This window comes from Lithobates pipiens, unplaced genomic scaffold, assembly GCF_037356315.1.
Source record: "Lithobates pipiens isolate NorthernLeopardFrog02 unplaced genomic scaffold, aLitPip1_a1.2 Scaffold_10, whole genome shotgun sequence".
NCBI lineage: Eukaryota > Metazoa > Chordata > Amphibia > Anura > Ranidae > Lithobates > Lithobates pipiens.
Window position 1 is genome coordinate 19956567 of NW_027507686.1, and position 13590 is coordinate 19970156.

Here is a 13590-nt window from a genome sequence, read left to right on the forward strand (position 1 = left end):
AGTGCTGCTGGGGGAATGTTGTTTGCACCCCCCCCCCAAAAAAAAAACACAGCCGCCACTGGTGCAAACAATTAGGAACAAGACTCTAAACACATACATAAAACAGCTGAAAATTTGAAAGCCTAACTGCAGTGAGCTTTTTATTTTATTTTTGTTTTTTTTGTTGCACATTGGATATTTTTACATCTGCTCCTAGGGATGTTTTTTACAGCTTGAAAACGCCTCTCCATGTTGTTCTATGTGTCCATGCACACAGTGGCGGCCCGTCCATTACGCTGTCCCCCTAATCCATGCACCCAGCCCCTAATCTACATGCAGAGCACCTGACGCATGGATTTCAATGATTTTCAATCATTTGGAAGCACATGATTAGAGCCAGAGGCTCTAATTGGTATAAAAAAAAGGGTCGACTCGTGGCGCAGGTGATGAAAGGCCAAGCACATGTTCTCATTCAGATGTAGCTCCTGACGCCCACCTGCTTTCTGCTCATCCATGCCACATTTGTCATTGCCTCCTCAGTGCGATCCTCCCTCATTCCTCTGGCCCCTGCCACCCTGCAGCTACTATTATATGAGAGGGATGAATTGTTAGGATGTTGGGCAGGTGCCCCTTTTGCCTTTCCTTAAAGATGGCCCTGGGTCAAACATTCCCATAGACGCACTCCTAAACCTTGTGGACAGCCTTCCAAGAAGAGTTGAAGCTGTTATAGCTGCAAAGGGTGGGCCAACTCAATATTGAACCCTACGGACTAAGACTTGGGTTGCCATTAATGTTCATGTGCCTGTAAAGGCAGGTGTCCCAATACTTTTGGTAATATAGTGTAGATGACCCTGTGTGCAAGAGGCTATACAATCACTCAAAACAAAGAAAGGAAAACAAGGTGTTATATATACCCTTTACTGATGAGTGTGAGTAATTTATGTGAAAAAATAATGAACCAAAAAGGTATGTTGTCTCAGCCCAGACAACATGACAACATGCAGGTTGTTGGCCTCATTGGTTGGAGGTTTCACCCAGTCACCTACCTCTTCACCAGGGTAGTCGTTTATACTTTATTATACCTTAGAAAGATATAACGCATCAGACCACCATCTTCATGAACAGGGAGATACGTTGAAATGCGTTATAATTGGGTCTAGTTATTGAGCTCCATCCTGACACTGTTCTAGGCAGCAGGAAAAACAATAGGCACCCTCAAAATTTCATGCATCACATCTTCATGACCCGATTATTGCTATAACTCACCATATTATCCCATTCTGTCTGCAGAACGGTATTCTAAATTTCTGTGGCTTTAAAGTCTTGGAGCCCCAAATCTCGTACGCCGTGGCTCACGTGCCCCAGGAGGTCCGTGTGGAGATACTGAAGAACTGGGAGAAGCGGCTGGAGACTATCTGGGATGAAAAGCCCATCAAATTCCTTCCACTTCAAGACTTTGAAGACTTTTCTGGTGGATTTTCACTGAAGAAAGAGGTGGAGGAGTCGCTGTCTGAATCCAAGTATGCTCCAACGGTGGGGCAGCACCTGGGGAAGCCTCTACCGCCTGACAGCCAGACGAAGGCATAATGCTCCAGGCTATATTATGGCACACTCAGGGGATCCAGTACTGTGCCACGGGTGGGACTGGGGTGACAGTACAAAGCTGTGACTATGTACTTTGTTTATGAGTGGATGAGGCAAGGATGATCCCTTAGCCGACAGAAACCAATCCGATTTCCCGTTTCATGTTTCCATTGCAAAAATGAGAACGTGAAATGGTAAATTTGATTGGTTGCTTTGTGTAAAAGAAGACTTCCTCTGGACATTTATAAGCCTGAGACCTTTTACAATGGCCAACCTTGGCACTTCTCTTACCATATCTTCTATCTTTCTACTGTATATCTGTATTGTGCAACCAAATATTTGTACAGCGATGCACCAGGTTGTCAGAAACGTCAATACCTCATTGTTTTTGTCCTCGTAGATGTTTTTAGGTGATAACAATAAAAATAAATATTTCAACACTAAAGTTTTTTTTTTTTTAATCAATAATACATGTTTTCCAGTTTTACAAAAATCCCACTACAGTAAAAAGGCATAATAAAAGGCTGAAGTGCAACTGGCAACTGCTGCATTCTGTATACAGTATCTCACAAAGGTGAGTACACCCCTCACATTTTTGTAAATCTTTTCTTCTATCTTTTCATGTGACAACACTGAAGAAATGACACTTGTCTACAATGTAAAGTAGTGAGTGTACAGCTTGTATAACAGTGTAAATTTGCTGTCCCCTCAAAATAACTCAAAACACAGCCATTAATGTCTAAACCGCTGGCAACAAAAGTCAGTACACCCCTAATGCTGCATACACACGATCGGAATTCTCGTCGGAAGAGGCTCTAATGGTTTTCCCGGAATTTCGCTCAAGCTGGCTTGCCTACACACGGTCACACCAAATTCCGATTGTTTATAACACGGTGATGTACAACACCTATGACAGGACTAGAAAAAGGAAGTTGAACAGCCAGTAGTCAATAGCTTCCATCTCGTAGTTGAATCTGAGCATGCGGGATTTTTGGCGTGTTGGAATTGCATGCACCCGATCGGAATTTCCGATAGAAAGTTTTTCCGTCTGGAAAATTGAGAACATGCTATCAATTTTTGGCTGGGGGAAATTTGGACAGCTAAATTCCGATGGAGCATACACACGGTCGCATTTTCTGATGAAAAGCTCTCATCTGTCTTTTTCTGGCCGGAATTCCGATCGTGTGTACGCGGCATTAGTGAAAATGTCCAATTTGGGCCCAAATACCCATTTTCCCTCCCCGGTGTCATGTGACTCATTAGTGTTACAAGGTCTCAAAGTGTCATTTCTTCAGTGTTTTCACATGAGAAGATAGAATAAAATATTTATACAAATGTGAGGGGTGTACTTACTTTTGTGAGATACTGTATGACAAGAATACTTAACTAAAGATGCTGTTCTGCCATATATCCCATTTGCTGTTAAGCAACATGGCCAGAGGATCAGATCAGACGCTTGCATGGTTACAAAGCTTTGGTATGAGACAAACTTATTCCAGTTTGGCTGTGGTATTTAGACTTGAATCTAAGGAAAAGACCACCCCTGGCCAACACCTTATCTGTATCTGAACGGAATTCTCGTCGGAAAAAGCTCTGATGGTTTTCCCGAAGGAATTCTGCTCAAGCTGTCTTGCCTACACACGGTCACACCAAATTCCGATCGGTTAGAACGTGGTGCGGTACAACACGTACGACGGAAATAGAAAAAGGAAGTTGAATACCCAGTAGTCAATAGCTTCTGTCTCGTAGTTGAATCTGAGCATGGGTTTAATTACGTTTAATTCATGTTATACTTTTAAGTATTTTTGTGTTCTCTCTCTGCACATATCGAACACAGCCCTAAAAAAGTGACAAAACACTTTGACATTTAAAGTCATATTTTATATATATATACTGTGTATATATGAGCACTATATAGAAAAAAATCTGCGCTAGTGTGTTATAAAGGGTGAATACAGCAGCTGCGCACTAAAACCTAAATACCAGGTCAATCAAAAATGTATGTCCTAAAAGTGCAGCGCTAAATAAAATTAACATGTGCAAAACACCATATATGACATACCGTATATACTCGAGTATAAGCTAAGAACCTAATTTTACCACAAAAAACTGGGAAAACGTATTAACTCGTGTATAAGCCTAGGGTAGGAAATGCAGCAGCTACTGTAAGTGGAAAAGAGGGTCAACAAAGCCCATTTGCAGCCTTACTGTGCCTATTGCAGCCTCCCTGTGCCCATTGCAGCCTTACTGTGCCCATTGCATGCCTCACTGTGCCCATTGCAGCCTCACTGTGCTCATTGCAGCCTCATTGTGACCATTGCATGCCTCACTTTGCCTATTGCAGCCTCACTGTGTCCATTGCACACCTCACTGTGCCCATTGCAGCCTCACTGTGCCCATTGCAGCCTCACTGTACCCATTGCACGCCTCACTGTGCCCATTGCAGCCTCACTGTGCCCATTGCAGCCTCACTGTGCCCATTGCAGCCTCACTGTGCCCATTGCAGCCTCATTGTGACCATTGCATGCCTCACTTTGCCTATTGCAGCCTCACTGTGTCCATTGCACACTTCACTGTGCCCATTGCAGTCTCACTGTGCCCATTGCAGCCTCACTGTGCTCATTGCAGCCTCATTGTGACCATTGCATGCCTCACTTTGCCTATTGCAGCCTCACTGTGTCCATTGCATGCCTCGCTGTGCCCATTGCAGCCTCACTGTGCCCATTGCACACCTCACTGTGTCCATTGCAGCCTCACTGTGCCCATTGCAGCCTCACTGTGCTCATTGCAGCCTCATTGTGACCATTGCATGCCTCACTTTGCCTATTGCAGCCTCACTGTGTCCATTGCAGCCTCACTGTGCCCATTGCACACCTCACTGTGCCCATTGCAGCCTCACTGTACCCATTGCACGCCTCGCTGTGCCCATTGCAGCCTCACTGTGCCCATTGCAGCCTCACTGTGCCCATTGCACACCTCACTGTGCCCATTGCAGCCTCACTGTACCCATTGCACACCTCACTGTGCCCATTGCATGCCTCACTGTGCCCATTGCATGCCTCACTGTGCCCATTGCAGCCCCACTGTTTTGCACTACCGTATATATGAGTTTTTCAGCACATTTTTTTGTGCTGAAAATGCCCCCCCTCGGCTTATACTCTAGTCTGTGCCAATCTGCATACCTGATCAGCCCGTGTCATGCAGTCAGACTGCGGCCATCCAGTGTATAAAAGCCGCACCTCCTCCTCACCCTTGTCCTTGATAGGTGGAACACTCAGTTTCCCAGCAGTGAGTCAGTGTTCAGTGTTCTCTGTTCACATTTAAGACCTGAGATTTACAACCACTTTAATTAAATGATGAAATTAAAACAATAAATTAAATTATATAAATTAAAGTGCATTTCCTGCAACAACTTTTTCCTAGTTTTGGATAGAGTGGGGGGGGGGGGGGGGGATTAGAATCCCTGTCTGGTTTGTACTACTATCCAGGGCTCCGTTAGAGACATTAGTTCTCACTTCCTGTCAAAGTGACACTTTTTTTTAGCACACAGGAAGTATAGGAAAATCTGCAACGGGGACAGACATTAATAAAAATCTGACAGGGGTTTTAGCCTTCACTTACTCTGCAGAAAAAGAAAAAATGTATTGAAATCCTGGCCACCTTAACACTCCAGTCCCTGTACAGCAGGGCTGGAGTGTGAGAGGAAAAAGCAGCACAAGGAGCCTAATCAGTTCATGTGCTGACAAGAAGCATGCTGATAGGAGGGGAGAGCAAAGTGACAGAGAGATGAGCTCATCACTGTGCTACATTTCCTTCCACTTTGTGTTAACAGATTGGGGGGGGGGGGGGGGTGTCCAGGACAACCTGAGTTGGGACGAAGTTGGATGAACGATGTGGGCCATCAGATTGAGGACCTCTAGTGGTAGAAAAAGAAAACTGTGGGGAAAATTCCTGGATTGAAGGTGAATATTGCAGCAGAGTTGATTTTTTTTTAAAATCTTTTAACCACTTCCAGACCAGCTCACGCCGATATACATTGGCACTTGGCAGCGGCGATCGGATCCTTCTCCCCGTTAGGTATGGGAGAAGGGCAGAAGCGACGTCAAAATGTCACTTCTGCCCACAGCTCCTAAAGGGCCTTTTTTTTTTAAACATATATTTTCAACTTTCATCTTAAATCGTCTAAAAACAATGACCACGCTGAAAAGTGAATTGCGGCAATGTGAAACTGGATGAATTTCCTTTTTTTTTTATATATAATTTGAAAAAGAAGATTATAATGAGTATTATAATTATTTATGAAAATTTTCTAAAATGAAATACTACACTTTTAATCATCATATAATATATAATATAATATAATATACGATTATATAATTGATAATATTTGAAATTTTTTAGTTGTTGGTTGACATATCCGTGTTTGATCGGCGAGCATCAGAGGGCTGAATACGCTACACACTAGCTCCCTCTAGTGTTGAACACAGAGAATGCGCTGCAGTGGACTTCAAATATGTCGTAGCTCTTTAACCACTTAAGGACCGGAAGGATTTGCCCCCTTAATGACCAGGTCATTTTTTGTTGCGCTACGGCACTGCGTCACTTTAACTGACAATTGCGCGGTCGTGCGACGTTGTAACCAAACAAAATTGATGTTCTTTTTTCCCCAAAATTAGAGCTTTCTTTTGGTGGTATTTGATCACTTCTGCGTTTTTTATTTTTTTTCCGCAATAAACAAAAAAATACCGACAATTTTGAAAAAAACAAACAATCAAACAATATCTTTTACTTTTGTTCTATAATAAATGTCCCAAAAAAAGTAAAAAAACCTAAATTTCTTCATCAGTTTAGGCTGATATGTTTTCTTCTACATATTTTTGGTAAAAAAAAAATCACAATAAGCGCATATCGATTGGTTTGCACAAAAGTTGTCGCGTCTACATAATAGGGGATAGATTGATGGCATTTTTATTATTATTTTTTTTACTAGTAATGGCGGCGATCTGCAATTTTTAGGGGGACCGCGACATTGCGGCGGACAGATCGGACAGCTTTTGACACTTTTTTGGGACCATTGACATTTATACAGCTATTGACAATTAAAATGCACTGATTACTATGTAAATGTCACTGGCAGGGAAGGGGTTAACACTAGGGGGCCATCAAGGGGCCAAGTGTGTTCCCTAGGGAGGTGTGTTCTAACTGTGGGGGGAGGGGACTGACTGGAGGAGGAGACAGATCACTGTTCCTAATTACTAGGAACAGCAGATCTGTCTCTCCTCCCCTGTCAGAACGGGGATTTGTGTGTTGGCCGTTCTTTTTCTCGTGCCCGTGATCGTGGGTGGCTGGCGGACTTTGCGGCTGCCGGCTTTACGCATTGGGTCCCCCCGCCATGCAGCAGGTGCATGTGCCTTCTATGGCTCTTGAAGAAACCGGCGTACAGGTACGACGATTCGCGGGAACGAGTCAGCATGCCGCCGTATAATGGCAGTGGCTGGTCGTCAAGTGGTTAAGGCTCCATTCACATTTGTGCGACTTCAAAATCGTGCAATTTCCACTGTGTCTTTACAGTGCGTCTTGATGCAACTTTGGATGAGTGTGACTTTGTTGCAACTTTGGCTTTGACCATGCGGCTGTGTGTGTGCTCTACAAAGTTTCATGTATATCATTCTGGTGCAACTTTAAGGGTTTACATTGAAGTCCATGGACCTCAATTTGCATGAAAGTCAGACCAGAGTAGCACAGCAACTACTTTTAAGTCACACAGATATGAATGGTGCTCATTGGAAAAAATGGTGAGCGACTTGTTATGTGACTTTGGGGGTCAAAAGTCGCATGACAAACCGCACAAGTGTCATTTACAGTTGTGTTCCACTCTGAAAAGAATTCTGCATTTGCATCACTCTTCAGAGAGTATTTGGCAGGCAGCGAGGAGGCGCTGCATCTGAACACTCCTAAATACCAGGCTTCAACTGTGTGCATTGCATGCCATTGTGGCGCGGCCCCCTTCACTTTAATATGCCACCTTTTTCAGGTGGTAGTATTATTATTATTATTATTATACACGATTTATATAGCGCCAACAGTTTACGCAGAGCTTTACAATGTATAGGGGGGGACAACACAATTACAGTACAGTTCAATACAAAAGGTACTGGAGGGCCCCGGCTCGTAGAGCTTACATTCTAAAGGGAGGGGGTGGTGGTACAAAGGGTAATAGCTGCAGAGAATGATTTGATGGGGGCGGCTCGGGGACAGGTGTTAGGTGGGTGTGGGATAGGCTTCCCTGAATAAATGAGTTTTCAGGGATCTCCTAAAGGTGGACAGGGTAGTGGCTAATGGGACAGACTGGGGCAGGGAGTTCCAGAGGATGGTAGAGGCTCTGGAGAAGTCTTGAAGGTTTTTTTTTTTAAAGTACCTGCCAGATGCAACATTGGCTATCTTTACAATCAATCAAAATGCACTTCCTGTGTGTGGCACGTCGGGTGATTGGATTGTTGACTAGAGATCACTCATTCTGATTGGAAGGGATTGTTATGAAAAAAAAAAAATCGATTGTTTATCAAAGTGCATATGGCCACCATTAAGACTTGTCTGATTGGATACCAACTGATTGGGGGGATTAGGTAGGTCCCCATAATGCAAAGTTATGATAAATCTAAGCCCTTGTACACACGGTCGGAGATTCCGACAACAAAATCCGTCTGATTTTTTCCGACGGATTTTGTCCGAAACTTTTGTTGCATACACACGGTTGGACAAAGTTGTCAGAAAATCCAATCGTTCGTAACGTGATGATGTTATTTCGTTATGACGGGACTACGTTCAGGCTAGTACCCAATAGCTTTGGTCTACAAATTTGATCTGAGCATGCGTGGCACTTTGTCCGATCGGAATTCTCTACAAACGATCGGACAAAGTCCAATCGGATCATGTTGTCAGAAAATGCTATATCCAGCTCTCAAACTTTGTTGGTCGGACATTCTGACGGAAAAAGTCAGATGAAGCCCACACACGGTCGGATTATCCGACAACGCGGTCCAATCGGACATTTTCCATCGGAATTTCCGACCGTGTGTACAAGGGCTATGATTACGGGCATTTTTCTGCTTTTTACATTGGTGACATTTTGACCTGTACAAAAAAAGCCTACAAAATCGCAGTAAAAAACACGGCAAAAAACTGTAAAATCATGCGACTTTCCGCCTGAAAACGATACCCACGGGGGTGAATGCAGCCTCAGGCCCCTTTCACACTTTTGAGACTTGTCCTGCGACTTGGAACTACTTCCAAGTCGCATGACAAGTCTTACCCCCATGATTTCCAATGTGTGCCATTCATATCTGTGCGACTTCAAGTCGCACCAACTTCAAAGTAGTCCCTGTACTACATTGATCTGACTTTGAATGCGAGATGAGGTTCACAGACCTCAAGTTTACATGGGCATTCCCTCAAATTGCATCAAAATTGATGCAGTGGGGATTGACACGTGGGCATTAGGGTTGCTGCTACGGCCAATATTTACTCCAACTTGGTGTGGTCTCCATTAATGGGATTAATGGTAAGGGGGCTTGGAGTACGGGTTGGCCGGACAGGTATGAGGAAGTATGGATCATCTGTTATGCAATTAGCGGACCTCCAGCTGTTGCAGAACTACAAGTCCCATGATGCATAGCAAGACTCTGACAGCCACAAGCATGACACCCAGAGGCAGAGCATGATGGGATTTGTAGTTTTGCAACAGCTGGAGGTCCGCTAATTGCATATCCCTGTATATACAATGGTCATGGTTTAGATCAAAGCATATTCATGTGTTAGAATGGTCCAGTCACAGTCCAGACCCAAATCACATTGAGAATCTGTGGCAAGACTTGAAAATTGCTGTTCACAGACACTCTCCATCCAATTTGACAGAGCTTGAGATATTTTGCAAAGAAGAATGGGCAAAAACGTCCCTCTCTAGATGTGCAAAGCTGGTAGAGACATCCCCAAAAAGACTTGTAATTGCAGAGAAAGGGGGTTCTACAAAGTATTGACTCCGGGGGGCGCCATACAAATGCCCCCCACACTTTTCACATATTTATTTGTAAAAACTTTTGAAAAACATTTATCATTTTCCTTTCCAGTTATGTGCCACTTTGTGTTGGTCTATCACATAAAATCCCAATAAAATACATTTACGTCTTTGGTTGTAACATGACAAAATGTGGAACATTCCAAGGGGTATGAATACTTTTTCAAGGCACTGTATAACACCAACCTGAATGCTGGAGTGTTTATTGCGTTCTCCGGTATTGAATGCATTTATTGCAGAATCTGAAGGTAATCATTTACCTACAATAACATTTGTGTTTTATGATTGGGAGGAGTCGGGGGGAACTATGCCGGGGATTCTATAGATGAACTGTGGATTAAATATTACATTACTTTCTGCTAAACATTATAAGAACATAACCCGAGAAATGGGAAGAATCTCCATAACTGACACCTACAGACTGCCCTACTGATCCTCATTTCCAGGGACTGTCTATCCGCCAGAACCAGATCCCTCCGTCTCTCCTTTCCTATTGGCTGTTCTTCATTTTGGACTGATGTATAGAAGATTATAAAATAAAATTATTATTTGGATCTTTCATCTATCCTATAATTCAGGGGTCTCCAAACAATCCAAACAAAGGACCAGTTTACTGTCCTTTAAAATTTGAGTGGGCGGAATAGTTCCCCATTTATAGGCGTGCACACAGGGTGTGCCGGGTGTGCCTGGGCACACACAAATCACTCCCGGTTCGTGTAGCTGAATGCCGGCCTTTCTCCCGAGTTCTCCTGTGAAATGCTGGAAGGAGTGCAAAGCGCTTTCACATTGAGAAGATCGCCAGGCTTGTAAGATCCGCTCATTAAACTGTCATGTAACGTCCCTGCTTGCAGAGACCATCTGTCAAAACGGTGATGTCGGGGGTGGGCGGGGCCGAACAGCTATCATACGGGATAGTGGCTGGGCGGGCGGCTCTGTGTATGTAACCCGCCCCTTTTTAAGCAGTTCAATCATTGGCTGGTGTTTGATAGCTAAAAAATAATGGCGGTGTCATGTCAAATAGTGTCCCCGTCAGATAGTGTCCTCGGTGTACTACGCATGCGCAGTACACAGGACAAGTAGAATCCCAAAATATCCAAAGATGAACGGCGACTGCGCCATGAGTCCAGGTTCTGGCCCCACCATCCAAGTGGACATAGAGCTAGAATTAAAAAAAGCCAAGCGAAGCGAGGCCGTGCCTGAAGCATGGCGAGCGAAGTGAGGTGAGCGAAGCGAGCCCGTGAGGGGCTGTCCACTTGGATGGTGGGGCTTGAACCTGGACTCATGGCGCAGGCGCTGTTCATCTTTGGAGATTATCCGAATCTCCTTGTGCTCCGTACTGCGTAAACGCTGCGCGATACACAACGGACACTATTCGATAGGCGGAAATTTTTGGACAGAACAGCGGCATGCGTTCTGCAGGGATCTTGGAGTGCAGGTAAAATTGCTGTGATTCTGCCTGTGATTAAAAATTGGAGAGATGTGAATGGGGCCTCAGAGCCGGTTCACACTAGAATGCGGTGCGGGAGAGGAGCCTTCCATGTGCATTTCCTGCACCGTGCTCAAAAACGCACTGCCTTTGAGGAGAGGAAAGGGGAGGAGAGGAGAGGGAAGGGAGAGGACAGGGAGTTGAAAGTGAGATGAGAGGAGAGGGAAGGGAGAGCTGAGAGAGAGAAAAGGGAGAGGAGAGGGAGAGGAAAGGAGGAGAGGAGAGGAGAGGGGAGGGAGAGGAGAGGGCAGGGGAGGAAGGGAGAAGGAGGAGGAGTAGAGGAGAGGGGAGGAGAGGGAAGGGTGAGGGGGGAGAGGGGATGGGAGAGGAGAGGAGAGGACAGGGGAGGAGGGGGAGAGGAGAGGACAGGGGAGGAGGGGGGAAGGGAGAGGAAAGGAAGAGGACAGGGAGATGAAAGGGAGATGAGAGGGAAGAGAGAGGGAGAGGAGGAAGAGGGAAGGCAGAGCTGAGAGTGGGAAGGGAGAAGGAGAGGACGGGGGAGGAGAGAAAAGAAGAGGAAAGGGAGAGAAGAGGGAGAGGGAAGAGAGAGGGAAGGGAGAGGGAGATGGAGCAGAGGGAAGGGAGAGGGGAGGAGAGTGAAGGAAGATGGGAGGAGAGGAAAGGGAGAGGGAAGGGAGATGGGAGGGAGAGGAGAGGATAGGAACGGGAGAGGGAGAGGAGGGAGAGGGATGGGAGAGGGAGAGGAGGGGAGAGGGATGGGAGAGGGAGAGGAGGGGGAGAGGGATGGGAGAGGGAGAGGAGGGGAGGGGAAGGGAAGGGAGAGGGGAGGAAAGGGAGAGGGGAGGAAAGGGAGAGGGGAGGAAAGGGAGAGGGGAGGAAAGGGAGAGGGGAGGAAAGGGAGAGGGGAGGAAAGGGAGAAGAGAGGGGAGGGAAGGGAGAGGGAGAGTAAGGAAGAGAAGAGGGAGAGGAAAGGAAGAGGACTGGGAGATGAAAGGGAGAGGAGAGGGAAGAGAGAGGGAGGGAGAGGGAAGGGAAGGGAAGGGAGAGGAGAGGAGAGGAGAGGAAGAGAGGAGGAGAGGGACGGGTGAGGAAGGGGGAGAGAGAAGGGAGAGTAGAGGACAGGGAGGAGTGGGAAGGGAGAGGGAAGTGAGAGGAGAGGTAAGGGAGAGGGGAGGAGACAGAAGCGAGAGAAGAGAAAGGGGGAGGACATGGAGAGGAGAGGGAAGGGAGAGGGAGAGGAGGGGCAGGATAGGAGAGTAGAGGGAAGGGAGAGGGGAGAAGAGGGAAGGCAGAGGAGAGGGAGAGGAAAGGGAGAAGAGAGGGGAGGGAAGGGAAATGGAGAGGAAATAGAGAAGAGAGGGGAGGGAAGGGAGAAGGAGAGGGGAGGCGAGGGAAGGGTGAGGGAAGGGTGGGGAGAGGACAGGAGAGGGAAGGGAGAGAAAAGAAAGAGAAGAGGGAGAAGAAAGGGAGAAGGGAGGAGAGGGAAGGGAGAGAAGAGGAAAGTGAGAGGGAGAGGAGAGGAGAGGAGAAGGAAGGGAGAGGGAAAGGAGAGGAGAGGGAAGGGAGAGGGAAGGGAGAGGAGAGGGAAGGGAGAAGGAGAGGAGATGGAAGGGAGGAGAGAGAGGGAAGGGAGAGGAGAGGACAGGGGGGAGAGGGAAGGGAGAGGAAAGGGAGAGAAGAGGGAGAGGAAAGGGAAAGAAGAGGGAGAGGAAAGGGAAGAAGAGGGAGAGGAAAGGGAGATGAAAGGGAGAGGAGAGTGATTGGAAAGGGAGAAAGAGAGGGAGAGGAGAACGGTAAGGGAGAGGAAAGGTAAGGGAGAGGAAAGGGAGAGGAGAGTGAGAGGAAAGGGAGAAGAGAGGGAGAGGAAAGGTAAGTGAGAGGGAACGGAGAGGAGAGGCAAGGGAGAGGAGAGGAGAGGGGAGGAGAGGGAAGGGAGAGGAGAGAAGAGAGAGAGGGAGAGGTGCACAAATTACACCCCAAGGAGAGGGAGAGGAGAGGGAGAGCAGAGGAGAGGGAGAGGAGAAGAGAAGAGAAGAGAGGGAGAAGGAGAGGATCCAGAGGAGAATAGAGGAAGAGGAGGTGATAGAGAGAGGAGAGGATGGAAGAGGGAGAGGAAGAGGAGAGGAGGGGAGAGGAGAGGAAGAGAAGAAAGGGGGAGAGGAGAGAAGAGGGAGAGGAGCATAAATTACACCCAAAGGAGAGGGAGAGGGGAGGGGACAGGGACAGGAGAAAGAGGGAGAAGGAAAGGGGAGAGGGAAAGAGGAGGGGAGTAGGAGGGGAGAGGAGAGGAGAGGATAGGATAGAGAGAGGAGAGTCAGAGGGAGTGGAGAGGACAGGGGAGGGAGGAGGAGGAGAGGAGAATAGAGGGAGAGGAGAGACAGTGATAGAGAGGAGAGGGAAAGAAGGGGATAGAGAGGGGGAGAGGAGGAGAGAAGAGAAGGTGATAGAGTGGGAGAGGAAGAGGGGAGGAAGAGAAGAAAGGAGGGAGAGGAGAGGGAGAGAAGAG

At 46.6% G+C, this 13590-nt stretch overlaps 1 protein-coding gene across 2 annotated transcripts in view; it reads left to right on the top strand.

The window, feature by feature from the left end:
- Positions 1–2008, top strand: part of LOC143927795 (NAD(P)H dehydrogenase [quinone] 1-like) — a 61319-nt gene extending 59311 nt beyond the window's left edge. For both annotated transcript variants that reach the window (XM_077452170.1, XM_077452163.1), the window contains exon 6: positions 1270–2008. In XM_077452170.1, the coding sequence (XP_077308296.1) occupies positions 1270–1566 (297 nt within the window). In that variant the 3' untranslated portion in view covers positions 1567–2008. The remainder of the gene's footprint in view (positions 1–1269) is intronic.
- Positions 2009–13590: the final 11582 nt, after the last annotated feature.